The sequence below is a fragment of the Syngnathoides biaculeatus genome, chromosome 20 (genome assembly GCF_019802595.1).
Source record: "Syngnathoides biaculeatus isolate LvHL_M chromosome 20, ASM1980259v1, whole genome shotgun sequence".
Classification (NCBI taxonomy): domain Eukaryota; kingdom Metazoa; phylum Chordata; class Actinopteri; order Syngnathiformes; family Syngnathidae; genus Syngnathoides; species Syngnathoides biaculeatus.
Window position 1 is genome coordinate 16,057,659 of NC_084659.1, and position 20,063 is coordinate 16,077,721.

The following is a 20,063-nucleotide window of genomic DNA, read 5'->3' on the forward strand; positions in this document are numbered from 1 at the left end:
TTCAGAGCAATTCAAGCTTGCTTCCCAAGTAAACCAGGAAGAGTTTGAAAATGACACAAGTATAAAAGTAAAAGTAACACAAGGGGAATCTGTTAAGTGCAGCACATTTGAAAGGAGTTCTTTTGTCAATCCATCAATCGGAAAACCTGTTCCACGTCCGCCCACGGTGGTCCAAGGGTCGGTTGGCCATTCTGGCAATCAACCTCCTTGCTGCTGGGACTTCGGTCTGAGTTCTCTGCCACGGATGTCTTCAGGCCGAGGCTGCACATCTGTTTGCAAGGACTGCTGGAGAGTTGTTGCAGTACAGGATAAAAATAATTCTGTGTATTGTTAACATACACAACATACAGTAATTATTGTCAAGATTTATTTTAGCACATAAAAATGTAACAAAGTACAAAGTGACGTGTGGCACTTTTCATCACCAATAGGTGAGCATACAAATAGTTCTAATGGTAAAAGATATTAAATGTTGATTATTGTTGAGGTCATTGACAGTAAAAGTCTTGAGATGATTCTTTGTTAGCTAATCATCCTCAAGAAGGATTTCAAGGACTTTATCATGCTCGGGAAATAGAAGAATTGTCACAAATGAACACTTTTCATATTATTATTCGATATAATAATGAATAAATATTCGTTGTTGCCCAGTGACCCAGCTGAGCAGTTTTCAGACATCGGCCTTGTCGCTTGGGCCATTTCTTGCTTTGTGTTGCCAGCATTTTGGTTTTGGAGGGTTTTGAACGGATTAAAGGTCAGTGTCCAAGTATTGCTGACATCCCGTCCTTTATCGCCGATCCACAGCAGGAGGAAACTGCACTTTTCCTCTTAAGCTCTATGTTTCCTGTGAACGAGTTTGGCGTGTTGCTTGAATCTCCGCCATGCGTCTGGTAAATTGGATGAGTTGGAACATTGAACGCCTCCTCGTTATCGTTTTTTTTTCACAGTCTGTTTTTTTTCGTGAGTTTTATACTTCCGTAGCGTTGCTGTCGTGTTATTGAATAACATAGACGTGAGTTCAACTGTACTTTTTAACGTGGGTGATATTTATTTGTCTTTTGCACCCGCCAATTTCTCGAGCTCACTTCCTTATCGTCCTGTCTTGTCACGCCCCGCTGACGTCAACACAATCACAATCACACCACACTTGCTTTATACGAGAAGTACGATACTGTAGCTCATTCGAACAATAACGACACGATACTTGTTCTCAAGTTTCACATGTGGCTTCTTTATTTATTTATCACTCCAGCACAAGTGCCTCAATCACCTCTGGTTCCAGTGTTTGTTTGTCAAAGGACTTTCAAGACAAAAGATCCAACGATAACCGTCGCTAAAACATTATAGTTTACACTTATTGCTTCCTAGCCATGATATGTAGACACGATCTTGCCATCCAAAATGGCGTTTTAAACAAAAATACGTGGTCGGCGTGACGTCAATGAAAAGTATCTATTACTTTCAATTTATACTTTTCCAGCTCCTTGATGATGGCTTTTCCTACCGGCACACTTGTGTGTCTCAGCCTTACACTTAGAAGAAAGTCTTTGATCACAAACAGAGCACGAAGAAGGGTTCTCACCTGTGTGCGTTCTGGTGTAAATTTTTACAGTTCCTTCCGAGTGAATCTCTGACCACAAACAGAGCAGAAAAAAGGTTTCTCTCCGGTGTGTGTTCTTGTGTGTATTTCTAAGGGTTCCTTCCGAGTGAATCTTTGACCACAAACTGTGCAGGAAAAAGGTTTCTTACCACTGTGCATTCTTGTGTGTATTTTTGGACATCCCTTTTGAGTGAATCTCTGACCACAGACAGAACAGAAAAAAGGATTCTCTCCGGTGTGTGTTCTTGTGTGTATTTTTAACGTTTCCTTCACACAAATCTTTTACCACAAATTGAGCAGGAAAAAGGTTTCTCACCAGTGTGATTTCTTGTATGTATTTTTAGGTATTCCTTTTGAGTGAATCTCTGACCACAAATTTAGCAAAAAAAATGTTTCTCGCCAATGTGTGTTCTTGTGTGTAGTTCTAACTTTCCTTTCTGAGAGAAACTTTGACCACAAACAGAGCAGGAAAAAGGCTTCTCACCAGTGTGTGTTCTTGTGTGTCTTTTTAAACTTGCATTCTGAGTGAAGCTTTTACCACAAATTGAGCATGTAAACGGTTTCTCACCAGTGTGCGTCCTTGTGTGTCTTTTTAAGCATTCCTTCTGAGTGAATCTTTGACCACACACTGCACAGGAAAAAGGTTTCTCACCAGTGTGTGTTTTTGTGTGGCTTTTTAACTGTCCCTTCTCAGTGAATCGTTTATCACAAACTGGACATGAAAAAGGTTTCTCACCAGTGTGTGATCTTGTGTGTATTTTTAACTGCTCCTTCCGAGTGAATCTTTGACCACATATTGAGCAGGAAAAAGGTTTCTCACCAGTGTGTGTTCTTGTGTGTATTCTTAATTTTCCCTTCTCAGTGAATTTTTGACCACACACGGCGCAGGAAAAAGGTTTCTCACCAGTGTGTGTTCTTGTGTGGCTATTTAATTGTCTATTCTCAGTGAATTGTTTATCACAAACTGGACATGAAAAGGGTTTCTCACCAGTGTGTGATCTTGTGTGTATTTTTAAGTGTTCCTTCCGAGTGAATCTTTGACCACAAACTGTGCAGGAAAAAGGTTTCTCACCGGTGTGTGTTCTTGTGTGTATTCTTAATTTTCCCTTCTCAGTGAATCTTTGATCACAAACTGCGCAGGAAAAAGGTTTCTCACCAGTGTGTGTCCTTTTGTGTATTTTTAAGTGTTCCTTCCGTGTGAATTTTTTACCACAAACTGAGCATGCAAAAGGCTTCTTACCTGTGTGTATTTTCATGTGATTTTTTAAATACCTCATAGAAGCAAAGGTTTTCCTACACTGAGAACATTCCCAGCATTTGTTGGCACTATGACATGTCATATCACCTTCTGACTGTTCATGATGATGATCATCATCATCATCATCGTCTGTTTGTGATCTTTCAAAGGTTCCTTCCTGCTCTTCCTCTTTCATGTGTCGGAACACTTCCTCCTCCTCTTTGATGCATTGTACCTCTTCACCCTCCTCTTCCTCTTTGACGTGACACAACACTGACTGCTGTTGCTCTGGATGAAGATTTTCACTGACATCTGCAAGACAAATGACAAACACAAAGGCCTCAAATGTAATTTGTTTGCAATATTTAACTTCAAATGTAACTGCACACTGTAGTAGTAGAAATGGGCTGTTGTTATTACTAAGTAACTCACAATTGCGACAGATAGCCACTGATAGAGTGACTTATGGAGTGATGGAGGACAACTTGGCTTGGTCTTAGCCAGCAGTAAGAAAAAAAATCCAGAACAGAAATGGGGAAGGACTTATTTTTTGCTCAATACAATTAAATTGTCAATCATTTTCAACACCATCAGTCTTTTTGGTCAATCATTAATTGCACTTGAAAACTTGCCCCCCTGTCAGTGGTACCTCTACTTACGAATATCTCCACTAACGAATGATTCAGATTAAGAAAAGCCTCCCTAGAAAATATTTATCATTAAATTCAGGATAAAAAAAAGGAAAAATATGGTGCTGGATTCCACCAAACGTAAACATCCTGTATTTTGGTTAGAAAGTGGCGGGATAGAATCAGAATCAGAGTTATTGCTTGTGTAACAGCACACAAGGACTTTGTCTCAGGTAGTCTGTGCCGCCCTGGTACGACATTCAGAATATAGAACAAACAAATGGACAACAACAAAGAACAAGAGACATTCAGTTACAGATGTGCAGGATGGAGTCTTCATTTAGAACAGTTAATAGTGTGTCAACACCCCACAGTATGTTAAGCTGCAAACACATTTGTGCAAAGGGAGCAATTTAAGAACAGATTACTCACACTAATTCACCAGCTGGATATGAGGGTGTGTCTCAACAACGGAACAAGGCAGAAAAGTAGTAGTTCACTGATCAATAATTTAATGAATTACCAGAAGGAAAAAAACAGTTTGAATGCCTGCTAGTTTTGACTTGCATTGTTCGTTAGTGCCTTCTCGAAGGAAGGAGCTGGAAGAGCAGGTGGCCAGGATGTGGAGGGTCCAAAAGGATCCTGCCTGCTGTGAACCTAGTTGGAGTTGCATGCAAGTCTTCAATAGTGGGTAGAGCGAGCCCGACAATCCGTTCAGTAGTTTGGATTGTCTTTTGCAGTTCCTCTCACATCTGCCAAAGATGTCAGTTTCCTTTCTTGTGGCAGCCCCAAACCAGACTGTGATGGAGGTACACTGTACTGATTGGATGACCGCCGTGTAGAACTGTCTCATCCTTTGCTGGGCTTTTTTGAGGATAGAGCAATGTAATTCCCTGTAATTCCCAAGAACTTTAAGGTCTCAATGGTTGACACGAGAAAGATGAATAGCGTTAGGGGCAGATGGGGTGAGGGATGCCTTCAGAAGTCTACAATCATCTCTACAGTCTTTAGAGTGTTCAATGTCAGGTTGTCTTGGCCACACCAAAGGTCCAGTCTTGCCATTTCCTATCGATACGCAGACACATCGCCATCTTTGATGAGGCCAAGGACTGTGGTGTCATCTGCGAACTTCAGGAGTTTGACAGTTGGGGGCCTCGTAGTGCAGTCGTTCGTGTAGAGCGAGAAGAGGAGAGGGGAGAGGACACAGCCTTGGGGTGCCCCGGTGCTGACAGTGCATGTGGATGCGGTGAAGTCCCCGAACCTCACTTGCTGTGTCTTGTCCGTCAGGAAGTTGTAGATCCACTAGGAGATGGCAGGCGAGATGCTGAGCTGGAGAAGTTTGGAGGAGAGGAGGTCAAGGATGATGGTGTGAAATGCAGAGCTGAAGTCCATGAACAGGATCCTTGCATAGATTCCCTCGCTATCGAGATGTTCATGGATGAAGTGTAGACCATGTTGACGGGATCATCCGCAGACCTGTTAGCTTGATAGGCAACTGCAGTGCGTCCAGCTTGGGACTGGTGACCCTCTTCAGGTGGTCCAGCACAAGGCATTCAAAGGACTTCATGACCACAGATGTGAAGGCAACAGGCCTGCAGTCATTAAGACCTGAGACTGCTGCTTTTTTGGGGACCAGTATAATGGCGGGGGATTTGAACCTGGTTGGTACTACACACAGTTCAAGACCTGTTGAAGATCTTTGTGAAGACAGGAGCAAGTTGGTCTGCGCAGACTTTGAGGCAGGATGACGAAACAAGGTCTAGGCCCGGCGCTTTATTGATCTTGATGTTTAAAGATCTGCCCATGGTTCCTTTGACGGATCTTAAATGGTGGAGTGGAAGGCAGTGCAGCTTGTGGCACAGCTTGGTGGGTGCGTGGTGTGGTGTGTATTTGGAATCTGCAGTAAAAGCTATTTAGGTCATCGCCTAACCCGCACTTGTTTTCTACTGAGGGAGAACATCCCTTATTATAATTAGTGAGCGATTATAATCCACCCCAGACTGAGTTGAATGATGTTTTTCCAGTTAGCTCCATAGTCCCGCTTTGCGGTGTTATCTTTTTTGGTCATCTGGTTTCTAGTCCACTGCCACTACCACTGCACCCCATTCTTTACGATCATTTGGGTTTTATTGAGCAAACTTAAACATTACCGTGGCGACTTCAACAAGAATGGATCGCGGTGATTGTATTATGAGGAGAGAATTTGTAAAAATGTGTGTTGGCGGTCACTGGTGCTCAGAACAGGAGGGGACGTGCGTGTAAATCTTGCTTGAAGTATGTTCAAGTACTTTTAATACTCTTAGCCAGCAGGCAAAACAACATAACGTAGCCTAGCAAGCTAGCTCTAGCGCTAATTGTTGTGCGTAAATATGCTTCCATTCTGTCAGAACATGCTTTTAAGTTTTGTTGTGGGTGAAATAATTTTATTTCAATAAAGGAATTTCATTACAATAAGTTAGCACTCATCACTTCTGTCATATAATGTTTGCTTGACTTCTTAACTGGCTAACTTGACTGGGGAAAAAAAACAACATTGAAAAAAAAATTCACAAAAAGATCCGTGTCATGAATGAATGCCATTTATTTTCATTCTTACCTGACGGACATTAAAGTAAAAAAAAAAAAACAGCAGAGTGGGGCAGACGACACGTCTGAGACAGACATGTACTGTAATGCTCGGTTCTGAATAGATGACAAATTTGTTCTTTCACTCTTGCACATTGTTAGACTACTGGATTAAAAACTTGTATTCTGAATCCACCGCATCCCGTTCTTTGCGATCATTGGGTTTTGTTGAGTAAACTCAAACGTTACCCTGGCAGCGTGGATCGCGCCGACTGTTTGATGAGGAGAAAATTGGGAAAAAAACGTGTTACCCTTTAGCGAGAGATTTTTGTCCTCAAAACTGCAGCCACATACTGTGTGTGTCTATGTGTGTGTGTATATATTTCCCCATCCATTTTTTTTAGCTGCTTATCCTCATGAAGATAGAACGCAGGGTACACCCTGAACTGGTTGCCAGCTAATCGCAGGGCACATTGAGACAAACAACCGCACTCACAATCACACCTCGGGGCAATGAGGTCCAGGGTTCAATCCTGGCCCACCTATGTGGAGTTTGCATGTTCTCCTCGTGCCTGCGTGGGTTTTCTCCAGGCACTCCAATTTCCTTGCACATCCCAAAAACATGCAACATTAATTTGGGCACTCTAAATTGCCTGGAGGTGTGATTCTGAGTGTGGCTGTTTGTCGCCATGTGCAGTGTGATTGGCTGGCAACCACTTCAGCGTGCCCCGCCTCCTGCCCGTTGACAGCTGGGATAGGCTCCAGCACTCCCCGCGACCCTCGTGAGGATAAGCGTAAAAGAAAATGGATGAATGGAAAATTCATCATCAAACGGGGCCTGTAAGTAAGAATATCATTCAAATTAGAATGCATACAAGAAATGAGCCAACCTGCTTTGCGTAGGACAATTCGAGGCTGCAGATTGAACACAGCGTCCAGTAGGTGACGTTGTGGCTCCTCCTCCTTTTTTGGTCCACGAACTTCTTCCTTGTACTCTCCAGTCGTTCTTGCACACATCTTCACACTTTCTGCGCTACATAAGAGGGATGAGAAAACCATCTTAATATATCAAGATTCAGATTTGGACATTGCGTGTTAAACAGTACGTTTGGCCCAAAAATATTTTTGTGGTTTTCTACATTTCAGAACTATGATCGGTAGGTGGTAGTTTTTTTTTTCTTTAATATCTTTATTCTGTCTCCAACACATCATGCTGCCATTTTCTTGTCAGTTCTCCTGAATTCACGCTCTCGTGCATAACAAGATCAAAATTCATGATGGCGTCTTGCATGGCGAAGCACCAGAATATTAGCAGAGATGATAAATAAACCTGATATTATGATGAAATTGGTGGAGGGTGGAACCCAGATGCAGGAAGCAGAGACACAAGTGTGGATTTTAGGAAGGTTTATTGCCAGGCAGTGGTCGTACAGGGGGAAGGCAGGCCAACAGGGCGACGGTACAAAAATCACAAGGAAAAAAGGGCCTGGTCCCAAAAACATGACACAAAAATCAGACATGGCAAAATATGAAAAAGTAAAAAGACTTGATATGGTCAGTAACGCTATGACATGAGACGAAGCAGTTACGCTAGCTGACGCTCGTGAACAGAAATGCGTATCTCGTGAGTCCTTGGGTTAAAACGGTCTTGACCTAAAATGTTTCGACTTTACGACGCTCGTGTCTCGTCTGCCATTTTGTCCCCAGCACCATAGTGTTTCTGCTTTGCACCGCTTTTTAACACATCATGGCCCAAAAGAAGAATAGTAGGGGGGGGGTTGACAGCTGGGATGGGGTAAGGACTAGGATAAGCGACTAAGAAAATGGATGGATGGACGGATGGATGGTCTAGGTGCAAGAAAAGCAATTACCATGGAAACGAACCTAAAAGCTGGGGGGGTGTCAGAGAAAGGAGTAACACTGACAAACATTGTTCAAGATTTGTGCTTCAGTCGGACGACTGTAGGAATCATTATACAGGGCAAAGCCTGGATTTTGGCGCACGTGAAGGGTTTCGCACCTATGACGGATACAAAGCAACTTTTTCCGTGAAGAAAACAAAACAAAACAAGCAACGTCCTTCGATTGTTGCCGAGATGAAAAGATTACTTAGTTATGGCTTGAGGATCAGAATTAACGTAGGCTTAATATCGGCCGACTGTTCATTAAGGGAAAAGACTCGGCATATTTTCCTAACTTTGAAAAAACAGAAAGGCAACGACGCTGAGGAAGAATTTACTGCTAGCATTAGCTAAGCACAGCCTCCCCTCATTCTTCATCATTCACCTCTCACAGTTATGGTAAATACATCACCTTTTTTTTCATGTATATTAGTTTTTTTATACAAAGTACCAACACCCATTCATTTTCTAAGCCGCTTATCCTCACGAGCGTCGTCAATCCCAACTGTCATGACTTTAAACGTAAAATCTGATTTGTCTTCGGCCATGCTATCCTGAGAAAATCCGATCTCTTAAGATTTCAGAAGCTAAGCGGGTTTGGCCCTGGTTAGTCCTTGGATAATAAAATAATAGTTTGGGGCGGACCACGTAATCCGTCTCTCACACCGTAACAAAAGATCTGCGTACATATGACGGGTGCTAAATGTGTGGGCGTCGGACAGCTGCCGTGTTGGCTCTTTGGCGAAGGCGAACGCGTCGGGCTCGTGGACGGTGGCAGCGATGAACAACGCTGCCGGCAATAGCGCGCATCGACACATTTAGCAGCCCTGTCATACGTACACAGATCTTTTGTTACGTTATGAGAGATGGATTACGTGGTGCGCCCCAAACTATTATTTTTTTTTAATAGCTGTTTACACACCTACCTGTTGCCGCCACGTGCTCGGAGCCGTGATAAGCCACCTCGGCGATGAAGATGAGCCACCCCGGTCGCCGGCTCGTTGCGACGCCGAGCCGCAATGACTCATCTCCGCTGCGGAAGTGGATCGGACGGGGAGGCGGTTTGGCTGTGATCGCGTATCATCTGAATATGGCTCGAAACAATAGGGTGGTATTGCCCTGGTAACTTCACTCGGTTGTGTGATGTTCTCTTCTTTGAAAAGAGCTTCCGTGTCAGAAGGGGCCTGCTCGTCTCCCATAGTAGGGTGCACTGCGTGTTTTCAATCGTTAATATCCGGAGTGAGGTCACGGACAGGGGATGCAGCCAAGATGGCGACCACTTGGATGTCGAATGACACTTCTCCAACTTTGCACATGGATGACGCGCTCTCCGCTCATATTTATTTTTTCGGATGGACATTGAAGTGTTATATATGTATTTTTCATTACGATATCTATTTTAGAATGTTTATAGGGCTGACACTTGACCTTTAATCAGCTTCAACAAAACTAAGTATGCCAAGTGTGTTACAAATGGTCAATGGACTGCATCTACTGGGCACGTTATCTTCAACGACACAATAGCCAATGCGCTTTACAAAGACTCACTTTCACCCAACCACGCACACATCGATGGACGACTGCTGCCATGCAAGATGCCAGCCCCAATTGGAGCAGATTGAGGTTCAGCGTCTTGCCCAAGGACACTGTCGTAACTGCGATTTGAATCGGTGAGCTTTGGTTAATATTTGTGAAAGTTTAAGAGCAAATAAATGCCTTCACTTCCTTATCCAACCAGAGGACCGTGAACCCACTTCCTTGAGCATCTGTTCTCTGCACACAGCACATTTCCTGTGTTGTCATGGAGATAACTTACAATTGAACAAAACGTCACCCAACCCGCTCTCCTTCTCGACTCCCAAGTACAACTCATATCTTGTCAGCATTATTTTCAGTACGTGTATAGCATATACTCATCATAACACCAGACATCTTTGAAAACATCCAAATGACAACATTAAACAACATTGAATTGCAAACACCTGCTAATTCAATGAAAAGGTTCGATCACTTCATCATTTGTCATGCGGGCACCCAATAATAATGGGTACTAACAGTTGTTATAAAATATATACATCGCGCTGCCATTTTGTATGTGAAAGGAATAATCCAGGGACCAAATGTCTCTTATTGTGTGTGTCTATTCAAATTTGATGAATGATGTTTAGTATGGTAGTGAGGAATTGCCGAGCCTTTTTTGCAGCCTTCCTAATATGGAGTACAGTAGATCCGGAGTGGGCAGCACAGTGGGCGAATGCCTAGTACATCTGGTGGGGAGTTTGCATGTTCTCTCTGTGCCTAGGTGGGTTTTTACAGCCACTCAGATTTCCTCCCACATCCCAAAAACACAAAGGGTGGGTTGATTGAGGACTGTAAATTACCCCATCGCGTAGATGTGAGAGTGAATGGTTGTTTATTCGTGCCCTCTGATCGGCTGGCAACCATTTCAGGGTGTAACCCGCCTCTCACCCATCCCACGTGAGGATAAGCAGGTCAGAAAACGGATGGGTGGATAAAAAAAATCTGTATCTCCCACAATTTCTCATTTTATTAATAAGTTAAGTATTGATTATATTAAAAGAAAGTGAAGTACAATAAAATGTCACTCAGTGAAGAAAAGAGTGTTGTCCAATATGGATCATTTTATAATCTATAATCTCTAAATGTATCATCAAATAACCTTAAATTAAAAAAAAAAACACAGCAATATCCTTATATTTATAATGCATGCAACAAGTGGAAAAGAAGCGAACAACTTTTTCTTGGGAGCACAAATTCCAAGAGTTGACGTTGTGGCTCCTTCTCTTGTTTTGGGCCCCAAAATTCCTCCTTGTACTCCTCCTGCACACATTTTCACACGACGTTCATTTTGGAGGGATGAGAAAAGCAAATGAACACTGAAACATGACAAGCAATCTTCGAAAAAAATGATTCAGAAAAGCCATAACCATTTTATGAGCCGCGTATACACATTAGGGGCACACCGCGAACTGGTCGCCAGCCAATCGCAGGGCACATGGAAAAAAAGAAACATTCACACTCACTTACATGACGATTCAGAATATAATTGTTATAGGATATTATTTCAGAATTTCAGACTAATTAAGACGATAGAATGGAGCGGTTGGTGTTTAGTATTTTTATTCTTTTTTTCCACGAAACACGTTTTGTGGTGTTTACATAATTCACCCGCGGGACTCGAGTTGGGGTGCGGGGTTCCGCACGGACTGTTTTTGTGTTGCGCTTCCGGAGGAAAGGTGAACAGAGTTCCCGCCGTTATGCGAGTAGTTTGGTGATGTCGAACAATAAAGCAAGTTCTGTTTCTGTGTCCGACACTCCGCCTCCGACTCCTTTTCTCCGGCGCTACACTGGTGACCCCGACGTCAGTCCCGGCGTTTTCGAGACTGAAACGAACATGGCAACCGCCATCCTCAAATTGCCGGAGTTTTGGGGGAGACGTCCGCGGCAGCGTGTTTCGCACAGACTGAGGCTCAGTTCGCCCTCCGCGGGATCTCATGATTCCACGCGTTACTACCACGTTGTCTCAGCACTCGGGAGCTCAGCGGCGGCCAGAGCAGGTGGAACTTCATCACCTCCCCCCGGCCCCCAGGCCCGAGATAAGTATGTGGATCAAGGCTCACCTTCTCAAGGTTTTTGAACTTTCACGGCCGGAACGTGCCTGACGTCTGTTGGCTATTAATGGACTGGGGGACAGCAAACCTTCCGAACTCATGGAAATGATGCTAAACCTGCTGGGCACGGAGAGAGCCCAATTTCATTTTCATGGAACTGTTCTCAGGCATATGCCACCGCATGTTCAGACGGCGCTCGCGAACAGTACTGCCACTGAGCCCCGGGCCCTGGCCGAGGAGGCCGACCGTTTCTTCTGGCAACCCAGCGCTTCTCCCCTGAGACGCTGGCCGCGACGCGCAGTTACTCACCTTCGGGCGCGGGGGGTGGCATCCAGCAGGGGGCCCCTTCGGCACCGACGGCCGTGCTGGCACAGGCTTGTGCTACTTCCATGCCCGTTTCGGTGCGAAAGCGAAGAGGTGCCGCGCCCTTGCAACTACGACGCGTCGGGAAACGCCAAAGCCCACGCTTCGCAGCGGCCGTGAGCGTGGGGCGCGAAGAGCCGGCTGCTGTTCGTCAAGGACAACCTTCGGGCGCAAATTCCTTTGTGACACGGCGCCCAGAGGAGCGTCCTGACGGCCACTGCGGAGGACGCCGCTGGCGGGACTCATGGGCCACCCCTACTGTCGCTAATGGCTCCCTATCCGCTCTTATGGCATGAGGACTGTGGACTTGTGTTTCGGGAGTCAGCGCTTCACATGGGACTTTGTCACTGCGGATGTCTCATTCCCTCTCCTCGGCGCTGATTTTTTTCTGTGCCCACGGGCTGCTGGTGGATGTTAAGAGGGGCCGTCTGGTGGATGCACTGACTTTTTCCACGGTCGCCTGCGTCAGAAATGAGGCGACTTATGGTGGTCTCTCCAGTTCGCTATCGGACGGCACCAAGTACCAACTCCTCCTTGGTGAGTTCCCTGCCTTGACACGGCCCACTTTCTCCTCTGCCACGACTAAACATGGGGTCGAGCACCACATTGAGACCAAGGGCCCCCCGATCCACGCGAGGGCCCGACGGCTTGATCCCGAGAAGCTAGCAGTCGCTAAGTCCGAGTTTGCCAACATGGAGCGTCTGGGCATCGTCCGCCGCTCGGATAGCCCGTGGGCCTCGCCACTACACATCGTCCCTAAACCGAGTGGTGGGTGGCGACCGTGTGGTGACTACCGCCGCCTTAACGACGCCACTACGCCCGACCGCTACCCTGTTCCACACATTCAGGACTTCTCAGCCCACCTGGCAGGCAAAATCTTGTTCTCCAAGGTCGACCTGGTGCGCGGGTATCACCAGGTTCCCGTGCACCCCTCAGACGTTCCCAAGACAGCTGTAATCACTCCGTTTGGACTGTTCGAGTTTCTGAGGATGCCGTTTGGTCTTAAAAACGCGGCACAATCTTTCCAGCGTTTAATGGATTCTGTGCTCAGGGACTTGCCATTTGTGTTCGTCTATTTGGATGACATCCTCGTCGCCAGCTCCTCGGAGGATGAACATCTGATGCACCTCCGCGACCTCTTCGCAAGACTTGAGCAGCATGGCCTGATCATCAACCCGGCAAAGTGTGTTTTCGGGGTGCCCTCTATCCAGTTCCTCGGGCACCTCATAGACAAGAACGGCGCCGCCCCCCTTCCGGCAAAGGTGGAGGCCGTCTCCGCTTTTCCCCGACCTCGCTCGGCTCGGGGCCTCCGGGAGTTCCTGGGGATGGTGACTTTCTACCACCGGTTCATCCGCCGGGCGGCCCACATCATGCGCCCGCTCTATGAGGCTCTTAAAGACAAGGCCCCCAACCGGGACGTTGAATGGACGGCCGAGAGGATGGAAGCCTTCGAGGCTACGAAGGCCGCACTGAGTCGTGCCGCTATGCTGGCTCACCCGACCCACGGGGCCCCTGTCGCTCTCACTACCGACGCATCGGACTACGCTGTTGGAGCCGTATTCGAACAGTGGGTCGGCGGCGCCTGGCAACCGCTTGCCTTTTTCAGCCGTCAGCTGGTCCCCAGGGAGCGCAAATACAGCACGTTCGATAGAGAGCTCCTCGGCCTCTGGCTGGCGATCCGCCACTTCCGCTCCCTATTGGAAGGCCGTGAGTTCACGGCATATGTGGACCATAAACCCCTCACTTTCGCCATGTCCAAGGTGGCCGAGCCGTGGTCCGCCCGCCAGCAACGCCAACTGTCGTTCATCTCTGAGTACACTACGGACATCCAACACATCGCCGGCAAATCCAATGTGGTCGCGGACTGCCTCTCCAGGGCGATCGTCGGCACTGTGCATCTGGATCTCGACTACTCCCGCATGAGCGCAGACCAGGCCTCGGACCACGGGGTGCAGGCCCTCAAGACTTCTGACACGGGTTTGCGCCTGGAGGAAGTCGCGGTTGGTGACTCGGGCGTCAGGTTGCTGTGCGACCTCTCGGCTGACCAGCCTCGGCCGCTGGTCCCTGCAAACTGGCGAAGAGCTGTTTTCGAGGCGGTCCACAACCTCTCCCACCCCGGAAGGAAACCGTCCGTGAGGCTGGTGGCCCAGAAGTTCGTGTGGCGCGGTCTCAAGAAAGATGTGCATGCCTGGGTCGACTCGTGCGTGGCCTGTCAGCGGGCTAAGGTGCATCGCCACACAAAAGCCCCCTTGGAGCCCTTTGCTGTCCCCGAGAGGAGGTTTGACCACGTCAACGTTGACTTGGTAGGTCCACTTCCTCCCTCGCACAGATTCACCTACTTGCTCACCATGGTGGACAGGACGACCCGCTGGCCCGAAGCCGTTCCCCTCTCCTCGACAACGTCGTCAGACGTGGCCCGGGCGTTCATCGGCACGTGGGTTGCACGCTTCGGGACACCGTGCGACCTTTCTTCAGATCGTGGCCCTCAGTTTACCTCTGAACTCTGGAACGCAGTCGCTGAGAGTTTGGGGGTCAAGCTGCACCGCACTACCACGCCTATCACCCCCAGGCGAACGGTCTTTGCGAGCGGTTCCACCGCTCCATGAAAGCAGCCCTGCGTGCCGGCTTGACGGACGGCAACTGGTTGGATAAGCTCCCGTGGGTCATGCTCGGCCTCAGGTGCGCCCCCAAGGAGGACCTGTTGTCCTCATCCGCCGAACTCGTCTACGGCCAGCCACTGCGGGTCCCCGGCGAATTCATCCCGGACGCCACAGCGCCCTGGTCCGCAGCCAGGCAACGGTCCTCCCTGCTGGAGGCCGCAAAAGGGTTTGCGCCGGTTCCCACGTCGCAACATGGCACCCCCCAGCTGCCCGGCTGCCCCGTCACCTGCGCTCTGCGGATTTTGTGTTTGTTCGTCATGACGCCCACCGTGGACCTCTCCGCCCCCCATACGACGGGCCGTTCAGGGTCCTGGAGCACGGGGATAAGAGCCTGCTCGTGGACATTGGCGGCAGACCCGAGACTGTTTCCGTGGACAGGGTCAAACCCGCGCACCTGGACATTGCCCAGCCTTTGGGGTTGGCCCTCCCCCCCGCCGGGGTCGTCCCCCTTTGCCCTGTGCCCCTGCGCCCCCGGGGTACCCTTGACCCCGCCTGAGCCCTTGTCCCGTGACTCAATGGACAGTGCGGCCCCGCCCCCATCGGCCCCTACAGTGCACACTCGCCGGGGTCGGGTCATCATCCCTCCACGGCACAAGGATTTTGACTATGGTGAATTCTGGGGGGGCTTGTGTGGTGTTTACATAATTCACCCGCGGGACCTCGAGTTGGGGTGCGGGGTTCCGCACGGACTGTTTTTGTTGTTGCGCTTCCGGAGGAAAGGTTAACAGAGTTCCCGCCGTTATGCGAGTAGTTTGGTGATGTCGAACAATAAAGCAAGTTCTGTTTCTGTGTCCGACACTCCGCCTCCGACTCCTTTTCTCCGGCGCTACAGTTTCATTATTTATAGTTTTGTGGCGGAAAGAAGCCGATTTTACCTCAATCTTGAGCTCTGCTCAGCGAAGTGTTGATCACAAACGTCTCTCTCTTGGTTAGCAAGATAAGCTAAGATGAGATGAGATAAAATACGCCGAGAAGTTTCAACGTGGACGAGACAACTCCAACCGGACACGAAGACAGCACGAATGAGGTTTTTGTCCACTAAAGAACTGATAAGGGGTGTCTGATGTCGAGGATTCACATTTGGTCAAATTCAGGACGATTTGCTGAAGAATGATCATCTCTTCTCCCGCAAAGAGAGAAATGAAAGTTGTATTACCCATGATCCTTTGCGACCAAACTATTTAAAGCGGACAAGCTCCCCAATCGAGGAACAAAGTTGAACAGCACGAGGAACGCGACCCACTAGACACCAGGGACTAATCCAGACTGTCCTGAAACGGGTCAGTCGTGGCTCAGCATCCGTTCTTGCTGCAGCCACAAGCTTTCGACCAATGACGAAGAATAGAATAAAAACTGGACTGCGCACTGCCTCCAACATTGGTTCCGCCATGTTCAACAGGCTCTGACTTCCGGTCAGGGCAAAAAAAGCGTGGTAAAAATTACAAACATTGTTTTGGAAAACGATGCGATAAGTCAATATACTTGGGATGTTTTGGATCTATGGAGACATTAATATAACCTAAACATTTGCAGCATGCCGAGGAAGGTTTAAAAGATACAGTGACACATATTGTAATGATATATTTTCCACATGGTGAAAATTTACACTTTGCAGCCGCTTGCACAGTTTTGACAGCAGACAGCGCAACAAGAATTAACCATATGGACACACAAAAAAAAGCTAAACCTAACGTATTCCAATTAAATTCGCTGTTATTATGTTTCGCAATGTACAATTGTAAGGATTTCAAAAATTGTCAACTTCCACGTGAAATAGTACCCAAAGAATTGTCTTGCCCTGACCGGAAAATGAAGCCGAATTACCACGTGAAAGGGGTTTGTGCGTCGTCCAGATTTTATTCTACGTCATTGCTTTAGACTTTCAACTTTCGTGGCAGTTTCGACCAAGATGTGATCGCATCCTGGTTTGTACCCAGCGTTGTTTCCGGCGCAACGCTCGTTCAAGTCTGGCTCCACCGTGTAAAATTTCACAAAATCATTCGTTGTTACCGATCCGCCCTTCTATGACATAGACTATGCTTTATTGTCACATCGAGCCCAACTGGTACGGAAGGCTGCACAATCCAGGCAGAGATAACTGCGTTGATTGGCTCCGAATTCATGCGGCTTATCCCTACAGCCTTTGCGGCAAAACCGCTTGCCAAACTCGATAAAGAACGAAAGCTTGAGCGTCTTTCCACCTTTAAATTGTCCTTTTGCTTTTAAATAAAAGACCATTGGACTTCATTAACTGGAGTTGATGGATTATCAGTTGAACTATTATGAAATAGTGGCACTTTTGAGTTGAATACCGTTTGTCAAAAGTGTATGCGGGGCATTCAAATATCCCGTTTCGGCCCATAAAACAATTTTACAATTTGCAAACACATGCTCAAAATGCTGCATTATGACGTTTTAGTCTTCAGAGAGTCTAACTGCCATGTATTTCCTGAGCCGTTAATCCTCACAAGAGTCAAGAGAGAGCAATGGGGTACACCCCGGACTACATCTGACTACATCTGAGAAACCTGCAAAAAGAAAACCCATGCGTACAAGTTGAGAACATGCAAACTCCACTCAGGAAGGACAGAGCTGAGATTCAAACCCAGAACTAGGAAGCAGTTGTAATTTAACATGAGCATGTTTAGTCAAATGAAGGGACAATCTGACCAGCACGTGATTTCTCACAAGCTCTTGCAAAAGTTCCAAGACACAGGTGTCCAATCCTAAGGCCCGGGGCCCAGATCTGGCCCACCACATGATTTTCTGTGGCCCGTGCAAGTGTGAGTCAACTTCCATGATGCGTGTTCAAATCTGGACCAAAATTTAAAATTGTCAAATTATAAAGGAGATATTGGAAACATCTTTGTGTTACCAAACGTCAACAGAAGTTGAAAACCCCATTACCCCTGATTTCCGATTCCAAAACTTGTTCATAAATTTTATGTGTAAATAAGAAGAGATTTTTATGATTTCGCAGTCAACGGTTGTCTGAAGGGAAACCGGAGCTACAATGTGGCCCTGCTCGAAGAGCTTTTCTTCGGGAACATTCAGTCTCAATTGTGAGTGAGTAGACATTTCACACAGTTTCTTTTTGCAAAATGTATTTTTATTTTACTTGAACCTTTGCACTCCCTCAATCCTCATTTATTAAATTACCTTTTTCTGAGCATAGAAAAACAACTCTTCCTTTTCTTAACACGAAAATACGTCTTATAGCACGACGCCCAAAGTTTTGTACGATACCGTTAAACATTTAGAAGCTGATAATAAACGAAGGTACGTGGAAATACTCGAGACGCTTGGCATAGAGGACTCGTATTTAATGCCGAAGTCGATGTTTTCGCCGATAAGAAGTTGGACTGTTAATTCACTTCTGCTTGTTTTGGACAACTGGATATAATTTGAGATTGAGAGGAATAATTCCTACCTGAAATGAAGCGATCGCTACACAGGTGTGTGTGTATTTTGGTTGTGCACTATCCATCATGTTTAATTGCTGAAATCCATCAATCTTTTCTGGTCTTTCAGCTGGCATTCCATAGAATGATCTCTTTAAATGATCTCTGTCTCGTCTATTGTGACAACCAACAAGACAACATGTCTCGGGCAATTTGAAAAATCTGCTCTGGTGCAACGGCTCCCGCCGTGCAGAGCAGCCGGGTTTGACCGGCAATATGGCGCCATGCGAACACTGACGTCACGTGCACGAGCTCGATTCATGTCTTCCGATGCCGCAATGGATTGTGGGTCTCCATTTACTGCCTGAAATGTTCATATTTCGTCATGTATTTGCAAAGAGTTATCTTTACTCTCGCGTCCGTTCATGCTCGCCCGTCGTGATTGTGGTTGTTCACGACCCTCATGATGACACCGTCGCTTGACACAGCGTGCGCGCGTATAGGTCGCGTGCTCGAGCCAGCACAAGGCATACTTACCTGGAAGGGGCGAAACCATGATCATGAAGGTGGTTCACCCAGGGTGAGGCTCAGCCATTGCACTCCGGTCGTGCTGACCCCTGCGAATTCCCCAAATGTGGGAATCTCGACTGCACAATTTCTGGTAGTGGGGGACTGCGTTCGCGCTCTCCCCTGATCAAAGGTGAAAATCAATATCAACAAATTGAATAACGCTCATGTATTGAGCGTTGTGTGGTCACATTCAGGTATAAATGTATTGAGTCTGGTCATATGACGTCAGTCAGTTCATATGAGTACACTCAGTTGTCTGATTCAGATTGTCGAAAAGCTTTCTTCGCCATTTAAAATTTCAAAAATCATTCAAGTGCCCCCTCGTTGTTAACAATCCGCCCTTCTGCAACATAAACTATGCGGTATTGTCACATCAAGCCCAACTGGCACGGAGAGGCTGCACAATGCAGGCAGATAAAACTGCGTTGATTGGGTGGGTCCGTGTTCATGCGGCTTATCCCTACAATCCTTTGCGGCAAAAACGGCTTGACAAACTCTAAAGAACGAGAAGCCTGAATGTCTTTCCTCCTTTAGATTGTCCCTTTTTTTGCCTTTTAAAGAGGAGACTATTGGACTTCATTACTGTAGTTGATGGATTATCAGTTGAACTATTATGAAATCGTGGCACTTTTGAGTTGAATACCGTTTGTCAAACGTGTATGCGGGGCAGTCAAATAACCCGCTTCAGCACGTTAATTGCAGTGAACTCTTGTTTCTCTTCTAATAATATCGGCAGAAGTTGGAATATGCAAAGAAAACTCACCCGTGCAAGGGAAGAACATGCAGACTCCACTCAGGACGGTCAGAGCTGAGATTCAAACCAAGAACTATGGAGCAGTTGTAATTTAATATGAGCATGTTTAGTCGAATTACGGCAGTATGAGCAATTGCGTTTGTTGTCCATTGTAATTCATCCCACATGACATTGCGCAGTCAGTAAAAATGCCGATTCAGTAGCTTTATAAGTCTAAAAATGGACCTGTTAACACAATGACATCTTTTCACGTGAAGAAAATCCATAAAAAGCAGTTTAAGGTATTCATTGATTTCAGTTGCTATCTAAATGAGTTCTGCATGAGGAGAAGCGTTCATGCGAACATCCATTCATCTTCTTTGCTGCTTATCCTCACGAGGGTCACGGGGAGGGCTGGAGCCTATCCCGGCTGTCAATGGACAGGAGGCAACAGAGTCTCAATTTAATCTTGCATGTTTTTGTGATGTGGAAGGAAACTGGAGTTCGGGGTGTTCCCCACCACTTGACTAAGGATGGCTGGGATAGGCTCCAGTTCTCCCGTGACCCTTGTGAGGATATTCGGCTCTTTGAAGGCTAAATAGTCATAGTCCGGGATTTTGAGTATGAAAAAATGTTTCATCTTACTCTCAGACATTCTAAAACTGTTACTGGCTACATTTACTCACACGTGAATAATAAATGCACACGCTCGTAGAACCGAACATTTACCAATGTAACTTAATATGTTTCTTAAAGTAGTAGCTTCTGTGAT

At 46.7% G+C, this 20,063-nt stretch overlaps 1 protein-coding gene, 1 long non-coding RNA gene and 1 other non-coding gene across 4 annotated transcripts in view; 2 read left to right on the top strand and 1 right to left on the bottom strand.

Annotated features, from left to right (window-relative positions):
• Positions 1 to 1,215: 1,215 nt before the first annotated feature.
• LOC133493498 (oocyte zinc finger protein XlCOF6.1-like) lies at positions 1,216 to 7,059 on the bottom strand. The gene is made up of 2 exons (XM_061806925.1): positions 6,922 to 7,059; positions 1,216 to 3,149 (listed from the first exon to the last, which is right to left on the bottom strand). Exons 1-2 carry the CDS (start codon positions 7,046 to 7,048, stop codon positions 1,978 to 1,980), a joined length of 1,299 nt encoding a protein of 432 aa, XP_061662909.1. The 5' UTR covers positions 7,049 to 7,059; the 3' UTR covers positions 1,216 to 1,977.
• Positions 7,060 to 15,852: 8,793 nt separating this feature from the next.
• The window catches only part of LOC133493528 (uncharacterized), a 52,135-nt gene continuing 47,924 nt past the window's right edge, over positions 15,853 to 20,063 (top strand). For both annotated transcript variants that reach the window (XR_009793040.1, XR_009793039.1), the window contains exons 1-2: positions 15,853 to 16,512; positions 17,568 to 17,649. This is a non-coding gene — a long non-coding RNA (uncharacterized LOC133493528). The remainder of the gene's footprint in view (positions 16,513 to 17,567; positions 17,650 to 20,063) is intronic.
• Positions 18,518 to 18,681, top strand: LOC133494054 (U1 spliceosomal RNA). Its single transcript, XR_009793261.1, has one exon. It is a non-coding gene; the product is annotated as a U1 spliceosomal RNA (small nuclear RNA).